The sequence below is a fragment of the Cladophialophora yegresii genome (genome assembly GCF_000585515.1).
Source record: "Cladophialophora yegresii CBS 114405 chromosome Unknown aczIN-supercont1.7, whole genome shotgun sequence".
Taxonomy (NCBI): Eukaryota; Fungi; Ascomycota; class Eurotiomycetes; order Chaetothyriales; family Herpotrichiellaceae; genus Cladophialophora; species Cladophialophora yegresii.
In genome coordinates, this window is record NW_006913051.1 from 2091437 (window position 1) to 2108908 (window position 17472).

General features: G+C 56.0%; 7 protein-coding genes across 7 annotated transcripts; 4 read left to right on the plus strand and 3 right to left on the minus strand.

Moving 5' to 3' along the window:
- Nucleotides 1–179: 179 nt before the first annotated feature.
- A1O7_09861 (uncharacterized protein) lies at nucleotides 180–1208 on the minus strand (the record flags this gene model as incomplete). The annotated part of the gene is made up of 1 exon (XM_007763846.1): nucleotides 180–1208. One exon carries the CDS (start codon nucleotides 1206–1208, stop codon nucleotides 180–182), a length of 1029 nt encoding a protein of 342 aa, XP_007762036.1.
- Nucleotides 1209–1726: 518 nt separating this feature from the next.
- On the plus strand, nucleotides 1727–3302 carry A1O7_09862 (uncharacterized protein; the record flags this gene model as incomplete). Its single annotated transcript, XM_007763847.1, has 3 exons — nucleotides 1727–2623; nucleotides 2677–2991; nucleotides 3129–3302. 3 exons carry the CDS (start codon nucleotides 1727–1729, stop codon nucleotides 3300–3302), a joined length of 1386 nt encoding a protein of 461 aa, XP_007762037.1.
- A 111-nt stretch (nucleotides 3303–3413) lies between these two features.
- Nucleotides 3414–4677, minus strand: A1O7_09863 (uncharacterized protein; the record flags this gene model as incomplete). The annotated part of the gene is made up of 2 exons (XM_007763848.1): nucleotides 3414–4047; nucleotides 4109–4677. The coding sequence occupies 2 exons, from the start codon at nucleotides 4675–4677 to the stop codon at nucleotides 3414–3416; spliced, it is 1203 nt and encodes a 400-aa protein (XP_007762038.1).
- Nucleotides 4678–5633: 956 nt separating this feature from the next.
- Nucleotides 5634–6311, plus strand: A1O7_09864 (uncharacterized protein; the record flags this gene model as incomplete). The annotated part of the gene is made up of 1 exon (XM_007763849.1): nucleotides 5634–6311. The coding sequence occupies one exon, from the start codon at nucleotides 5634–5636 to the stop codon at nucleotides 6309–6311; it is 678 nt and encodes a 225-aa protein (XP_007762039.1).
- Nucleotides 6312–6762: 451 nt separating this feature from the next.
- Nucleotides 6763–10496, plus strand: A1O7_09865 (structural maintenance-chromosome 3 (chondroitin sulfate proteoglycan 6); the record flags this gene model as incomplete). The annotated part of the gene is made up of 3 exons (XM_007763850.1): nucleotides 6763–6800; nucleotides 6854–10110; nucleotides 10168–10496. 3 exons carry the CDS (start codon nucleotides 6763–6765, stop codon nucleotides 10494–10496), a joined length of 3624 nt encoding a protein of 1207 aa, XP_007762040.1.
- An 897-nt stretch (nucleotides 10497–11393) lies between these two features.
- Nucleotides 11394–13721, minus strand: A1O7_09866 (uncharacterized protein; the record flags this gene model as incomplete). The annotated part of the gene is made up of 4 exons (XM_007763851.1): nucleotides 11394–12581; nucleotides 12642–13226; nucleotides 13294–13493; nucleotides 13553–13721. 4 exons carry the CDS (start codon nucleotides 13719–13721, stop codon nucleotides 11394–11396), a joined length of 2142 nt encoding a protein of 713 aa, XP_007762041.1.
- Nucleotides 13722–14472: 751 nt separating this feature from the next.
- Nucleotides 14473–17277, plus strand: A1O7_09867 (uncharacterized protein; the record flags this gene model as incomplete). Its single annotated transcript, XM_007763852.1, has 6 exons — nucleotides 14473–14566; nucleotides 14619–15394; nucleotides 15444–15619; nucleotides 15681–15802; nucleotides 15860–16052; nucleotides 16113–17277. 6 exons carry the CDS (start codon nucleotides 14473–14475, stop codon nucleotides 17275–17277), a joined length of 2526 nt encoding a protein of 841 aa, XP_007762042.1.
- Between the last annotated feature and the right edge of the window lie 195 nt (nucleotides 17278–17472).

The window sequence follows — 17472 nt, forward strand, 5'->3', positions numbered from 1 at the left end:
CAAGTCATCCTCAACGTCATTTGCACAAGTGATGCTTAGGTAAGCTACGGTGGACCACTGATGCCAGCCAGATGCCACTGCTTCAATATCCGAACTCGTCCTTGCCAGTGCCTTGTTCATGCTCACCATGCTCACACCGACACCCATGCTCATCTGTGGCTTCCATCGCAGTGACTCAATCACGCTCCGGCGAACGGCTGCTCTTCCTTGGCGGGAGGAATGAACCACTTGGTCTCTGCGTCAACCACCAACTTGACGCGGTGAAGATCGTTCTTGACGATCTTCTGCTGCTCCTCTTCGTACGATTCCACCTTTCTCGAGCAATCAACATACCTGCCAGAGAGGAAGTCCATCTTTCCACTCGAAAGCATTACCACATACCCTGCCGGCATCTGCGGCGTGTCCCACGTAACGTCCTTAAAGAAACCGACCGCCGTGTTCGCCGACTTCTCCTCACCGGGGATCGATTTGGAAACATAGCTGTTGTCCTTGATATTGCCCTCTGCCGCGTCCTTGAAGTCGTGGAAGAACCGAGTCGGTATGGCGCCCGGATGAATGGCGAACGTCTTGATGTTTGCGTCCTTGTTCTCGTGGTGCAGAATCTCAGCCAGTCGTACCAGGCCCAGCTTTCCCAGCGCGTAGCTGCCCATGCCATTGCTCACGTGCGCGCCGGCGCTCGAGGTGAACACGATGCTCCCGCCCTTCTCCCTCCGCATGATCGGAAGCACGGCTCGAGCGAAGTTGAACCCTCCTTGCAGCGACACGGCCAGGGTATCCCACCAAATGCCGGGGTCGGATTCCCAGGTCGCGAGCCACTGCGGCGGTCGACCTGCGTTGGCGAAGACCACGTCAATCTTGCCGAATTCTTTGTCCACCTCGTTGATGAATTGCTCCGTCTTCGCATAGTCCTTGACATCGAATGCCGCGGTCTTGGTCTGCAGATCGGGGTTGATTCTCTTGCATATACTGGCCGTTTCGTCGACCTCGTTCAGTTCCAGGGCCATCAGACTGATTGATTTGATGTTCGTATGTGCGAAGAATTCGGCCGTGGCTCTTCCAATACCCCGTCCGGCACCGGCAATCACGACATTCTTGTCCTTGAAGGCAGCGGCCAATTCTTTGTTCGTCCGCGGGTCGGTTGCAGGTTGGCTGTCGTGTTGATCCCCGAGGAATCTCTCGACCATTGGGTCAGGATTCTTTTCACCCATGATTTCTGAGATCTGAGTCTGAGCTTGGGGTTTGAGTCTGAGGTCTGACGGTTTAAGTAAGAGGCCTGGCGTCTAATTTTCAAGTTTGCTGTCTTAAACCTGGTATCTCTCGACGATCAATGGTCAAGTCTGGGCTTCAGCACTGTGCGAGTCCTGATGTCTGCTGTCTAATCCTTGCTTACTGGTACAACACTATGGGCCCTCAGCACTGTTTGACCACTACTGGACGTCAGTCGAGAAACAGCATTTTCATATGGATGTCTGGCCGTCCCCCACATGTTCGAACCCTGCCGCCATTACCGAGTGGAGTAGGTGCATTTGCCGTTTCCCATCTGGTCAGGTCGGCTGTGGGCCTCGTCAATAATCGGTTACTGTTGAATGTGTGGGGAAGGAGTTTGTGGGGTTTTGGAGAACGACGGCGAGGATCTGTACGAGGACCGAGTACAGATACTTGGTGGGTTCGTCGGCGAACGAGCTGCGTCAATCTCGCCTATCACGTCTTTGCATATTTATACAAGATGGGCTCGATAAGTCCTGCAAAGTCAGAACACCACCGTGTCATCATCGTCGGTGCCGGCCCTGTCGGCCTGACCACGGCCACCAATCTTGCACGGCTGGGTGTCCCAGTGCTCGTACTCGAGAGAAACCACCAAGTCGACCAGTCTCCTCGCGCTGCTTCGTACCAACCATGTGCGCAAGCCGAGCTGCTCGAGACAGGGACGCTGGACGATGTCAAGAAGGAATCTGTAATCAATGACGTTGTTTCTTTCTGGATCAAAAGCAAGAAGGTCGCCTACGTGGAGAAGAAGGAAGGAGGCAGCTTGTTCCCTTCTGGCATCAATTGTCCGCAGCCTAGACTGGCAGCGATCCTTCTCCGGCACCTGACGACGAAATATAACTCGCAAGTCCGCTTCAACCAGAAGGTCGTTGAGATCTCGCAGGACGAGAAGCAGACTACAGTCTCCTTGGTGGCCGTGGATCCGACCACGGGTGAAGAAACGCAATACACCTGCGACTGGCTGGTGGGTTGCGATGGCGCCGGCTCCTCTGTGCGCAAACTCTCCAACATTCCGTTCGAGGGCTTCTCCTGGCCAAAAGAGGACTTTGTCGCCACGAACATCCGCTTCGACTTTTTCAAACACGGCTTCAACACCGCGAATATCGTCATGGATCCCGTCCATTGGGCGGTCGTGACCATCCTGGACGACACGGGTCTCTGGCGCGTGGCTTTCGGAATCCGGGCCGGCTTGACGAACGAGGAGATCAGGGCAGAGCTGGACGAGCATTACAAGCACATCTTCCCCGTGTGGCCGGCCGAGTACGAGCTGGTCCAGCTGAACAAGTACAAGCCGCACCAAAGGTGTGCCAAGACATTCAGGCAGGGAAGGATACTCCTAGCCGGGGATGCTGCGCATGTGAGTGAGCCCTGCAGTATTCAGCCTGCCTTTAGACTAGCTGACATCGGCAGAGTAATAACCCCATCGGCGGTCTGGGATTGACAACAGGTCTCCTCGACGCGGGACCCCTCGGCCGCGCCCTCGCCGCCGTCATCAACGGCAAGGCCCCTGACACGCTGCTCGACACGTGGGCCCAGCGCCGGCGCGAGAAATGGCTCACTTTCACCAACGAGTTCTCGATCGAGAATAAGCGTATGGCGCAGCTGGGCGGATACAGCGACGACCCGCTGGGAATCTGGGTGATTGATGATGTGGCCAAGGAGCACAAGATGGAGCAATGGCTCGCGATGGCGACGCCGGAGAAGAAGGAAGCTGACGCTAGGATGGTGAGTGCTTGCTTGAACTTCACATTGACTTAGCTTTCGCATCAACCCCTTCACTTCATTCACTTCACCTCACCGTTCCTGCCACTTCTCTGTTCCAGTTCTTGTTTAAAACGTCGACGTGCCCTAACACTCCGCAGTATAAAGCGCTTGAAGACCCGCAGGCCCAGCTTATCAGTCGGATGAAACAGTGGGAGATCACAATGGATCCGATGTGGATGGCAGAGTACGAAGATCCGGAACTAGTCAAGTATAGGATCAGTCTGAGACCGGCAGTGTTGAGCGCGCCGGAGGCGGCGACGGCAGCAACGTGATGTGTTAGACTGAACAGACGCGATTTTAGAATCATTATTAAAATCCGAACGGTACTGGGAAACGTACGGTAGAGCGTCCAATTGTACCCTGCTTGGGTCCTTCTTTGGTCTCTAAGGCTCTAGCAACCCCTTTTTGAGTGTTGTCGCCGGCTTCTCGGCTTCCACGTAGCGAATGCTTTCCCTGGTCTGCCGAAAGTGCACCGTGCCATACCTGAACAGCTCGGCGAAAGTCCCTGGCTCGTGGTCCTTGTCTTCATTTCCGCGTTCCTCCCACAACACGCCTGCAGCAGGAGTATGCGTCAGATTCTTGCCGTGCGTGATCTTCTGCAGTGTCGACTCGCTCAACAGCCTCCACACGAGCTTGTATGCCGTCTGGTATTCGTCCGAGTCCTTCGGCGCGTCGAGCCTCGTGGCCAGCGCGTTGAAGAGCACCCGCCCGCCGAATCCGATGGTCGCTTCCGCGGCCCAGTTTTCCTGCAGGGAGTCATAGACGAGGACCTTGTTCAACCAGTATCCCGTTGCGTTGAAGCCGTCTCCCGCATCCTCGAGCATGCAGAGTCGCTGCCACGAGAGCACCTGGCTGATGTACTCCATCACAGTCTGTGGCGCGACCTTGAAGTCCCATTTGAAGTTCGCCTGTTGGGACTCTTCGAAGGTAAGAGTCAGGGCGAAGGCGAGCAACGGGTGGTAGATCAGGCCGTCGTGGTTCTGGCGGTCTTTCCACAGGTGGACGAAGAGCTCGTGCCTGGGGAGTCATTGTCAGCCTGGGGCAGCTCCCCCTGGATTCTAATCCGAGGTCTACTCACCAGCGTTTGATGAATGGGTCACCTTTGCGGCTTGCGACGAAGTGATTGGCCATGACCGTCGCGTACATGATAGGTACGCATACCTCGTACGGTGAACCTGGATCAACGAGCTGGTTCCAACACACGCGGTCGAGGTCGCGAATCAGCATGTTTCCAGTGTCCATGTAGACGCCGCCGTGCGAGTACAGACAGGCTCCGCGCAGGAAGTCCGAGCTGTGGGGTCCAGTGTATACTCCCGTCATGGTTCCCTTGACGAATGCTTCTGGGAGGAGGTCGGCGGAGATGTATTTCAGGGCGTTTGTGGGTGATCCCGGGACAGCGTCGAGGATACGGACCGTCCACGTGGGCCCACAGATTCTGACCCAGTCGGCGACGTTGCGTTGGCACCAGGCCGGCATGTTTCGAACTCCCTTGTCCCAGAAGGCCCAGATGTTCTTTTCAGATGTGATGGGTGTGTACTGCTCCAATGAAGCCAGAATATCTTCATTGGTGCGCTTGTCCTCTGGTTCGATATGGACGAGTTGGGCCTGAAATTCTGGGGGGATGCTGAACTTGGGAGTGGACGCCATTGCTGGATGCTTGGACATGCTGCTCCTCTGAACTGTTCCAAGGTGAACTGCTTTGCGAAAAAGTACACGAAAGCTCAATGCTGATTTTGGGGGATTATATAGACGTCGGCCCCATCTCTACTGAGAGCGGCCTGAACAAGGTACCTTGGCAGGTCACTAGGAAAATCCTGTGGGTTCGTCCCAAGCACCTTCACTAGGGGGCCTGATCGCCTAAGCAAGCAAAAGACCAGAAGCGAGCATCATTGTCAGCTGCAGGTTCAAGTTAGTCATAAAACGCAGCAAGACGGCATAGTGCTGGAGAGCAAAGGTAGGAGGACTAGGTCGTTCGTTATCGGATGGCGGTACATTCCATGTTAGTGTCATCCAGTGGAGCTTTGTACGCGCCATAGAGACCACCAAAGCAGACTCCATGCGTGACTCGTTCGTTAGTTGAGGTTGAATGTTACCTTCGCCGCAGCTGACACAGGAGAAGCCGAGCACGCTGAGCTCAATTGTGCACGCGACGAAGCAACTCTAACTTTGTGGCGGTCTAGTTTACGTTGGATGATCCGAAGGCCACTTGGATCGCGTCATGAATGGCGTAGTTACCATTCCGACAGGCGTTTATGTCCGTGTTGCTGATCGCGCAGATGGGAGACGTCTGTGACTTTACAGATTGGGGATTCAAGTCGCCTGGGCTTTCTCGATAGTCATCAGGGTCGGTTCGTTATGGTGCTTTGGTACGGAGGATCCTGGCCTCAAAACAATGATCTACTCCGACCACATCAAGGCTGTTACGCCTTGCGACAGGCTTGGCAACGGCCCGTTTAATTAGTCGTCGTAAAGTCAATTGAGGGAATGTCAAGGATAAAATATCGAGAGCTTCGACTTTGAGAACCACAAAGTTCCATCAAGCCCTTCGAATCTAGAGCGCAGCAAATCACCCGTGAAAGTCGCCAGTCGCCCTTCGCCCGTAAATGGCCCTATCGCCTCTCGTTCTCCGCGTCCTCACGGCGCCAGAGCTGTGGAGCGATGCCGTCCTCGTCCCAACCTGCACGCTGATCAACGAATCCTACAAGGGGCGCGAATCCGAGGGTCTCCTGGACCGGTATCCCAGTGCGGAAGACTTTGCGCGCGACCTCGACACAGACGGCCTGTGCGCGGTGATCCAGGACAGCCGGCACGAGAACCGCCCCGTCGCCGTGGTGGTGGCGAAGCGGTGGAAAGGGCGACGGAAGGACGTCGACGACGACGACGACCGCGCCACTGCCCCCGATGCCGGGACGCGAGATTGGGAGATCGGCCCCGCCGCGTCGCGCAGCTTGCCTGAATATCGCGGCCGCGGGCTCGTCGAGCGGTGCTTGCAGGGTCTATCGGCACGGCTGCTCGCGCAGGTCACGGAGGGGCCAGTTCGGCTGTGGGTCAAGGTGGTGGAGGAATTCTACGCGGCGTACTGGGCGCGCAAGGGCTTTGTGCAGTGCGGAGCCAGCTACGTGATCCCCGTGGGACAGTGGCATCGCGATCGAGCTTACACGTTGGTGGATATGGTGAAGGAGATATCGAGGAGCGCTGATGGTGCAGGTAACGCTGGCTCGCGCCTAGAGAAGACTGGGGGTGGCATCATAGAGCCCAGCGCTTCAGAACTGGCGAGGTGAAGCACATAGGGGAAGACGGACGCCAATTTCCGCGCTCTGGACTCTCAAGGGCCAAAACCGGCGGCGCCTACCGCTATATTCGGAGGGAATTACCCTTGCAACTTGCGTTGAACGGTAATCGGAGTCAAGATAGCGTCATCATCACTGGACGCTAAGCGTGCATTCTCTGGGCAAGAAGTGGTCAGGTTGCAGAAGTTCCAGTGGTGGATGAGCGGTAGGTGAGTGGTTAAGAATTATTTGCTGGGTCATTGAATAGCGTACAGTTACTGTATCGGGTATAGCTCACCACATGGGGCAGTTTACATAATCCTGGGGTGCTCCATCGCCATCGCGCTGCGCGTTGATGGGTCTCGCGTCCTGCGGGCGACTGCTGTGCTCTCGTGGCTCTCCCACTTCTCCTCCGCTTTCCTCGACATTGGTTTGACGCGCCCTAAGCTCCCCTAGGGTCAAGATGCATATCAAACAGATCACGATCCAAGGCTTTAAGAGGTGCGTGTCGGAGGCGCGCAATGAGTGAGCGTGGGTTCTAATATGCGACGCAGTTACAAGAATCAAACAGTGGTCAACCCGTTCTCGCCCAAACTCAATGTCATTGTCGGTCGCAATGGCTCAGGCAAGAGCAACTTCTTCGCCGCGATCCGCTTCGTCCTCAGTGATGCCTACTCTCAGATGGGTCGAGAAGAGCGCCAGGCCCTCATCCACGAAGGTTCCGGCTCCGCGGTCATGTCGGCCTACGTCGAGATCGTTTTCGACAACTCAGATGGCCGTTTCCCCACGGGTAACGACGAGTTGATCCTACGCCGCACCATTGGCCTCAAGAAAGACGAATACTCTCTCGATCGCAAGAACGCAACCAAACAAGATGTGATGCAGCTACTGGAGAATGCGGGCTTTTCGCGCGCAAATCCCTACTACATCGTGCCTCAGGGTCGCATCACACGATTGACCAATATGAAAGATTCGGAACGTCTGGATGTCCTGAAGAGCGTCGCTGGCACACAACAGTTTGTCGCAAAGAAGGAAGAGTCCCAGAAGATCATGGTTGACACGAACAACAAGATGGCCGCAATTGACCAGACCTTTGACCAGATCAATGAACGTTTACAGGAGCTCGAGGATGAGCAGAAGGAGCTGCGAGAGTTCCAAGATGCCGATCGCCAGAAACGCGCCCTGGAATACACCCTCTTCCATCGGGAGCAGGATGAGATCAATAGAGCCCTGGCGGAATTAGAGGAAAAGCGCGTCGGAGGCATAGATGACGCAGACGAGAATCGCGACCGTTATGCCCAAGGAGAGGATGAGTTGGCCAAGATAACCCACCAGATCCAACAGCTCAACCAGCAAGTCCAGACGGCGCGCCTTCAGAAGCGACAACTCGAGGAAGAAAAGCGCGAAAAGGCCAAAGCAAGAGCTCAAGTCGAATTGGAGGAGCGAAATCTCGTCCATGGACAGGCGGCGGCGCAGCGAACCAAGGAGACCCGTGATAAAGAGCTACAGCAAGTGCGGAGCCAGATAGAAGAAATTGAGGAAGAGCTTCGTACCATCGTACCACAGTTTAATGCCGAGCGCACAAAGGAACAAGCGGTTAAAACACGACTGGAGGAAGCAGTTGCGATACAGCAGCGGCTATATGACAAGCAAGGACGAAGCGCCCGGTTCAAGACTAAGAAGGATCGGGACGCCTGGCTGCAAGCACAAATAGACGACACCTTCCAGTCACTATCTCGGTTCAAAGCCACTCGTATGCAGACCGCCGAGGGTATCGCCGAGGATCAGAAGGCTATTGCTGCTCTTGAGAAGGAGATCGAAAGTCTTCAGCAACGACTCGGGAGCCAGGATGATTCCACCGACCGACAAATTCAAGCAGCTCATGAGAAGAAGGAAGCGCTCATGGACGAGCGGAAGATGCTATGGCGCAGAGAGGCCCAGCTCGATTCAGAATATGCCAGTGTCCAGGACGATCTACGAAAAGCCGAGCGAAATTTGTCGCATATGATGGACGGCAATACCAGTCGTGGTCTGGATGCCGTGCGGCGAATCAAGGAGCAGTACAAGCTTGACGGGTGCTACGGTACGCTTGCCGAGCTGATTGATGTCCCTATGCATCACACCGCTGTAGAGGTCACGGCTGGCAACTCCCTTTTCCACTATGTCGTCGACAACGATGACACGGCCACGAAAGTGATGGAGATTCTGAACACAGAACGAGCCGGTCGTATCACTTTCATGCCGCTCAATCGACTGAAGCCAAAGACGGCGAATATTCCCAATGCACAAGATGCGAGACCACTCATGTCACTCATCAAGTACGACCCGATGTACGAAAAGGCCGTTCAGCAAGTCTTCGGAAAGGCCATCATTGCTCAGAACCTCAGCATTGCGGCGCAGTACGCTAGGACACATGGCCTGACAGCTGTGACACCCGAAGGCGATCGATCCGACAAGAAGGGAGCTCTGACCGGTGGCTACCACGACGTCCGCTCGTCAAGGCTCAAGGCCACGAAAGCGGTTATGGCTGCTCGCGAGAAATTCGAGGCTGTCAGGACCGAGGGCAGGGAGAACAAGCGGAAGATAGAGAAGATCGACCAGACCATCACAATGGCTATGGGCGTAGCCCAAGTGCTCGAGCAACAAAAGAACAAATCACAAGGGAATCAGAGGCTGCTGAGGCAGGAGATCCGCAATAAGACGGAAATGCTACAGCGGAAGAGGGATGACCTTGAGGCCAAGCAGAAGCAGGAAGCAGCCATTGCCGCGCAGGTCAAGATTTTGACTGACAAGCAGAGTGCTGATCAAGCGGAGCTGAATACAGACTTTAAGAAAGCACTGTCACCAGCTGAAGAGAAGCAGCTTGAGAAGCTCACTGCAGACATCCAAAAGCTGAGGCGCGAGTACAATGATGTATCCGCTTCGAGGGCAGAGATCGAGACCAGAAAGGCGGATTTGGAGGTCCGACTCAACTCGAGCCTGAAACCACAACTTGCGGCTCTCGAAGGCGATGACATGGACGCAGAGGGCGAGGGGGGTGGTACTCTGCGCTCCAAGAGGGCGGAGCTGGCACGTCTGACCAAAGAGCTGGATTCCGTGCAGAAAGACCTGGACGAACTTGAAGATCGGCTGGAAAGTTCGGCAGCCCAGATTGCTCAGCTTGAGAACCAAGCAGCTGAGACGAGACGACACCAAGAGGAACTCGCCAAGGCCATTGAGCGACATCAGCGGCGCCTGGAAAAGTCGGTCCAGAAGAAGGCTGCTCTTCTTGCCTCGAAGCAGGAGTGTGCCGAGAACATCCGAGAATTGGGTGCCATCACCGAGGATCTGCGAAAGAGATACCAGACCACCAGCTCCGAGGCCATCGTGAAGAAGCTGCAAAAGGCGAAGGAGTCGCTGAAGAAGTATAGCCAGGTCAACAAGCATGCCTTTGAACACTACCGCAAATCCATGAAGCAGCGCGAGGAGCTGGAAAGCCGGAGAACGGAGCTCGAGGCGGCGAAGAAATCAATCGAGAATCTCATCAAGGTGCTCGACCAGAGAAAGGACGAAGCCATCGAGCGCACCTTCAAGCAAGTCAGCAAAGCGTTTGCCGAGGTCTTCCAGAAGCTGGTGCCAGCCGGTCGTGGCCGCCTGGTCATCCAGAGGAAGACCGACAAGGGACACGCACGAGACGAGGACGAAGAGTCAGACGCCGAACCTGTCAACAAGCGCGGCGTCGAAAACTACACCGGCGTGGGCATCAGCGTCAGCTTCAACAGCAAGCATGACGACCAGCAGCGCATCCAACAGCTCAGCGGCGGGCAAAAGAGTGAGTCGCCGTCCCATGTGGAGGCCTCGTGATCTCAGCTAACACATACCCCACCAGGTCTTTGCAGTCTCGCCCTCATCTTCGCCATCCAGGCGACAGATCCGGCCCCGTTCTACATCTTCGACGAGATCGACGCCAATCTCGACGCGCAGTACCGCACGGCTGTCGCTGATCACCTGCTGTACCTGGCCAACCGGGCGGACCTGGAGCCTGAAGACGGCGACGGACGACCGGTGGGTGGCCAGTTCATCTGTACCACTTTCCGGCCGGAAATGCTGCGGGTCGCGGACATGTGCTTTGGCGTGCGGTTCGGGAACAACGTCAGTAGTATCAGGCAGGAGACGAAGGAGAATGCGCTGGATTTCATCGAGAGCCAGACTCAATGATTTGCGGTTTGGGGCGGAGGCTATTGCTGTGTACATGTACGAAATGGTAGGATGACTTCTCGAATGTTGCAGGGACGCACAGGGTTTACGAAGGGCCTGAGTGAGTTACATAATGAGTGAATCAATGGCCGGATGCGCCGAGTCGATTGAAGGACGCGCGATGACATTCCACGCGGAGCTGAGCTGAGCTGAGTTAGCCAGAGCAGAGCAGAGCAGAGCAGAGAGCTGAAAGTTCGAAACCTTGATCACCTCAAAAGAGAGGTTTACCTCGTCCTCGTCCTCGTGATCTTGATCTTGATCTGGATCTTGCTCTTGCTCTTGTACATTCCTTCCGTTTTGCGGATCCTTGCCTGAGGCCGATTCTAGCGATTCCGAACAGGCGGTCCTTTTCCCATGACTTACTAATATGCGAAATGAACAGGGCCGTTAAATCAGGAGCCCAGTAAGTGCAAGTGCCTAGCTTTCCCGCATAGACTGCCATAAATCCCGCGCGTACGAGAGAATAGAACGTAGAACTAGAGAACAGAGCTTTTAGCGACGATTCCATTCCCACCAAGAGAAGTGACGTAGCGTGACAGAACCGATCATCGCCCAGCCCATCTAATTACCTTGTCTGCTTCTCTTCAAGGGCCCATGCATGCATGACAAGGACTTGAATTTGGGTAGTACGAGGTGCCTCGCGCCAGGGCAGTCTTGGTGTGATATGTGGTATTAGAGTACAGGCATGAGGGCCGAGCGGGCGGGCCTCATGAATCTGGCGAAATCAACAACGAACCCTGGGAGAGGCTTCGGTGACCCAACCCAGTGAGTGCCAATCCTCCCCTATAATACAGGATCAGACGCGGCCTATTTGGTTCTTCGATCCTCGCTGTCTTCCGCGCATTGATGGTCCTGCTTTCACGTGTACCGTCCGTAATAGTCGTTGGGGTGTTCGTTCATCCCGCTCATGCCATGAATGCCATTCATGCCGTGCATACCGCCAGGGGCACCGCCTCCGCCTGGAAACCCGCCTCCGCCTCCCGCTCCTCCTCCTCTGCCCATACCAACTCCCGAATACCCACCAAAAGGCTGCTCGGTCATTCCATTCCCAGTCACACCTGCGGGGCCAAGCGCCGTCATGTCTCTGAGGATCTCTTTACCCTTCCAGCTCAGATAGACCGTCTCGTGCACCTGCACGAACGCACCACTGCCGAGCGGATCCTCGTCATAGTCATATTCCTTCTGGATCGTGAATTCCGTGTGCGTGCGGCGTTCGATGCGACGCACCACGAAGCAGGCACCGAGCCACCACAGCGCGGCAAGCCCCAGCACCGCCCAGCCGACAGTCGGGACGACGAACCAGGCGAGGGCCGTCCGTGCGGGGAGGACGGTGTTCGAAACTGGCAGCGCCGAGGTGGTCGTGTCCACTGTGTCCGCCGACGAGGAGAGCGGCTGTTCCGGCTTGACCCAGTATGTGATGATCGGGAAGAGGTTACCGATCAGATAGATGGTCGCGGCGCCGACGCTGAGCCACGGGTGGATGTTGGGGGTCTTCTGGCGCCAGTTGCGAGATTTGCTGAATCGGAGGTACAGGATCCCCGCGGCGAGGAGGCTTCCGAAGCAGGCGTTCACGACGTAGGCGGCGATCCCGGTCAAAAGAAGGTATGCGGTTTGAGGGGTCGCGCCGTAGGTGGCGAACAAGAGGATGATGCAGGTGAGCAGGTGGAGCACCAGCGCGCCGACGGGCGTGCGTTCCGAGTGATGCTCGGGCGCTAGCCAGCGGAGACGCAGGATGGATCCGAACAGCTTGCTGATGGTCTCGTTGCGTTGCGCCCACCGGAGGAGGCGGCCGAAGGAGAGATCCTTGTTCTGGCCGAAGAACCTGGGCCACGGCAGGAGGCCCTCCTTGGCGATCTCCTGCTTGACGCGCGCGGCGGTGTACGTCATGACGATGATGTTTCCCAGGCTGGAAATGGCGAGGAAGGCGCTGAAGATCCGAGCGCCGGTGTGGTCGTCCGGCGACAGGGCGCCGTAGGTCAGTTGGAAGAAGGATTCGGCCACGCTTGCGCCTTGCTGGAGCTGGATCTCTTTCGGCACTACCACCATCTACGAAGGGAACGACTCAGCTTGGTTTTGAAGTGGAAAGCACTGGGTGGGAACACTCACGTAACTGACGTTGACGGCCATGTAGAGCACACACACGATAGTCACGGACGCGGCCATGGCGATGGGGTAGGTCCGATGAGGCCGACTGATCTCGCCGAGCACGTAGTTGGGCTGCTCGAAGCCGCCGAACGCAAAGATGATGGCGAGAAACGCTTGAGCATACCCGTTGGCACTGGATGACGATTGGCTGAATGCGTGGGCTGGGGAGAGGTTCTGCGACAAGGTCTCATCGCGGTCGATGTTGCTGTCAGGGATGTCTGGGAATGTGCCCTGGCCGTAGCAGATGGCAGTCACGATGATGAAGAGCATCATGCAGATCTTGATCAAGGCAAAGACACTGCTGAGCAGGATGCCACCCTTCCGTGAGAACGTGTGGATGAACCCGGCGACCACGGACACGGCCACGGCAATGCCTCGAACCGCCCCGTTCGTGACTTCGGTGTTGGACGCTTCCAGGACGCGTACGCCGAAACTGATGGCGTTTCCGGCCATGTTGCCCAGGATGATGAACGAGATGCCGAAGAGGGAGGCGATGAACATGAGAGTGTCCGGTCGATACGTCGGCTTCTGGTAAACATATTTCAACTGCGAAGCGTCCGTCAGTCCTTTGCGCGGTCTTTTCTAGCGGAGAATGAGAAAGCGTGGTGCGTACATAGTTCAGATCGCCGCCAGATCGAGGTACTCCTCGCTCGGTGGTCTCTATTGTCCGGCGCGGGACATTGAGGCCATATTCGATGTATACGTGCACTCCCGAGAATGCATATACCACACCGGCAAACCAGAACATCAATGTCGCTCCTGTGCTTCCGGTGCCTTGGACCACCCTGGCCGGCGTCATAAAGATACCGGTCCCTTTGAGACTGTCAGTCCGCTGTTCATCGCGCAATGAAGGCGACCAGTGCACTCCGTACCTATCATCCGATTAATCACCAGGCCCATGACCGCGAGATAGCCGAGTTTGAAGCGATTCTGCGGCGCCCGCGTGACAATCCTGTTGGGGTCCTCATTCTCAGAGAACAGACTCTCGTCGTCACTCCAGCCGCTGTGTTGAGAGGCACGTCGCTGTAGAGAGCCGTCCATGACAATGGACTCGAGGCATAGGACTTCGGAGTGAAGGACGCGACAGCCTTTTCGCACGCCTGCGAGAGGTGGATGCGGCCATTATTTGAGGCTTGGTGACACGACCTGGCGTACCCCTCCGTCAAGCCGTGAGGCTGACTCGATTTTGGCCAGGAGGGTTGCCAAGTGCACGTCGTCTCGAGCCCAAGACCACTAGGTGAAGCCTTTTCCAGAACGGGTGAGTGTGTTTGCCTTGCAGCGACATGAAGCTGTGACTGGCTCTTCTGCCGTACAGCCGCAGCCCAGGACGCGGCCGTTGCCTTGTTGAAAGTCGCCCAGAAGCAGCGCCGGCTTAATAGTGCGTCCCTTGCGTCTCTTGTGTAACAACTCCGCCACCGCCCGACACCATGGCGGCTTGTCACCTTCAGACCGGCTGTGGCCAGCTCACCGGTTGCTTGGTAGAATGCTTGGACGGGTGGGGTAAAGGCGTCTTGTCACCTACTTGTAGAACCCATGTGAAACCAAGCGACCCTCCAAGCGACAACTTGGCGAACCATCCCAAGCGAACTGCCCAGCGCGGTCGATCCACTCGAGCCTTATCACGAGTCTCGACGCCGTCAAAGCAGATAAACGACGTAAATTGTCAACCTCGCCATGTGCTGGGAAGCCGGAGAAAATCGAAGTCGTCCTCAACTTCTCCAGCCGACGGATTGACGCCGTCTCTGAGCTCTGCGTGGGCGGCCCCGGCTCTTGCGTAGCTTCTGCACAGGGGATGGCCGGCCTTTTTCAGTTGGGCGACATCATCCAGATCAGTAGGGCTGCTTGGGAACTGTACAAGTTCGGCTGGGATGACAATCTGAACGCCGGTGAGTGTAGCCATGGCTTAATTACCTCTGATCGCCACTGACTGCCATGCAGCGACCCAATTCGGACGATTCGGTCAGGATGTGAAAGGGCTCGCTGAGAGCCTCGATGGCCTCCGTCGCATGATAACCAGTGCTTACGAACAGGTGCGTGGTAGCCTAGGCTCTCACCGGGCTCCGCGCTGGAACTTCGCCTCGTTGAACGAGATCATCGGCGACTACCAACGCACCATTCATGAATGTCGAAGGCTCGTCGAGTCGAACCGTCAGTATGGACAAGCGGTCGGTCCATGGCGTAATATCGAGTGGAACATCTTGATCCAACCCCAGGCGGCGGCGCTCCAGCAGCGAATTCTGCACCACAATTCCAAGATCCTCATCATTATTAAGCCCCTGGAGATTGACCTGCTGAGTCAAATCATCTCCAGGCTGGACGACGTCCATGGTCAGGTCCAACGAGTCATCGGCATCCTGACTTCAGACATTCCGCAAGCTGTTCGGCAACAGGAGCAGCAACTCTCCCACACGCTCGACTGTCCTCCAGACATTGCGGCCAGATTCCAAAGCGCCGCTGGATTGGGACCCGCCACTCAACGGAGCGATCCGAGTCGACCCCTGTCAGACCTCACCGAAGCATTTCTTCTGCACCTCAGACAGTCGACCATCAACTTTCTACCAGAGGCGACGTTGGAAGCTCGAATCGCCCCGGGAAAAGAATACATCAATCTCTTGAAATGTGTTTGGCTCATGGCCCAGATTGAACAACATCCGGATCTCCTTTCAGCAAACGACGATTCACATTGGCCCTCGTACGTCAAGGGATTGAAAGCTGTAAGTAGCACCTTCCGCGTTATGGACACCCGGTGACTCTTTGTGGCAGGAACTCTCCCGAGAGTGCTGGAGGTTCGATGCGAGGAGTCCCGAACAGGTCCTTCCCCCGGACCTAAGGTCACTAAACAACATTGACTTCTCTATCTGGCCTGTAAAGGCGCCAGAGCCAATTCTTCCCCCAATCGTCCAGCTCCCTGCGGCGATGATGGACGAGCTTCTCAATGTGTAGGTGACAATATTGTATGTGGTGTGCACCTACTCACCTTACTGACAAGTCCTTCCAAAGAACAATGGCATCTCCTAGACCGTCGCTCGTCCACCACTTTCGTCTTCTTCGCGGCGTCAATGGTAAAATGAGTGCCGTGATTTCAGCGGTTGACTACGAGAACGAAGAGGAGAGGAGAGACAGTATGCACCTTTCGAGACCGTCGTTCGTCCGCTACAACTGACCGTTGAGATGCCTAGGTCGGACGTTGGATTTCAACATTGAGAGTGCCGGACTTATTCCTTTATACGCCGTCTCGTTTGACCAAGGACCCCTCAGCGTCATCTTGAAGACGGAGTCAGTCATGGCAGAGTTGGCCTTCAGACACGTGGACGAGCTCTTGCGATTTCAGCGAGCTCTGACGGGATATAAAGTCTATCAAGACTATACACAGTGAGTCAAACCAATAAGCAGACGCTTCCTGCAATGGAGTCTGGGGCTAAAACCACACAGGCCAAGCGTAGTGCTAGAGCTAATCATGTCAGATCGCAAAGAGCCTGGAGTCCACACCGCTCATGTTCAATTGTGGATTGCAAAGGAACTGGATGGCCGAGTTAGCACTGGACCAGGATCTGACAGCGAGCTCGATTCTAGTTCACGCCGAGCATCGATTGTCTCAACGCGATGCTCTCCGACCATCCCCTCTCCTGGCGGCGAAAGTAACTTCAATGTTCGGTCGATGCCTCCGAATGCTGACCCGCTAATCAACCGACTCAGCCACTTCAACATAGGACACCGGCAGGCCTGGCACAACGGGGTTCCTTCATGCAATGGTGTATCCCCAGGACGTGGTCTTCCGCGACCATTCCCAAACCACGCCCCTCTCTCACCCCAGCGCGTCAATAGAGCCGTTTCCATGGCATCAATCCAGACCGCGACCTCGGCCTCGATGACGAGGGAGTCACACTCGATATTCTCCACCCAGTCGAAAGACTCACGATCCACCAGCACAAAGTCACGCAAGCTTGCCAGCCCAGACTTAGGCACAGGCCGCGGATACGTCTATCAGAAACCCATGGAGCCATTGTTGGTGTTGCTGCTGAAATCGACGACCGACCCAACGGCCCAAGTCGGACTCGCAAACAGCACCAAGAACGCTCCGCAGCCCTTTAGCGTGGTCATCATCCAACTGGACGAAAACACGGCTCCCAACTACGAGCGCTGCAGCTGCCAAAACCACCCAAGCCACCCCTACCAATGCGACGTAACGGCCCTGGAACGGGACAAGGGCAAACAAGACCTTTCCGCCCGTATCATTGAAGCGGACGAGCTCGAAGCCTGGGACCTCATGCGCCTCCGTCCTTCAAATCGCCAGGGTCAACTTTCGGCCGACGCTTCCGCCGCGGCGGCTTTCTTCGCCAAACAGCCCAAACCACTGCCGAAATTACGACGAGTCACGCTGACATTCCCGGACGTGCAGTCTCGGTACCGACTGAGTGGGCGGCCGTGCAGCTGTAACAAGACCAGAACCACGGCCGAACTGAAGGCCTGTTTGGAAGCAGGGCACCAGGGGTTGCTAGGTCGGGTACGACAGTACCATAAGAAAGAACTGGACCGGTTCGAAGAGGCCCAGAGGAAGAAGCAGGACGTGGTAATGGGGCCGATGGCGAGTGTGTGAGGCGCGTAGACGAGTAGACGAGCTGTGGGTGAGCGGATGGGTTAATGACTAACGGTGTCAGTGTTGTGTCAGTTGGGGTATGAGTACGAGTACGACCATGATATGATTAGGACCGCCATTGAAGTGGTATGGAAGGATGTTCTTCTGTATTGTACAACAGCATATGCACACTTGCCCAGATGATATGCACGTACG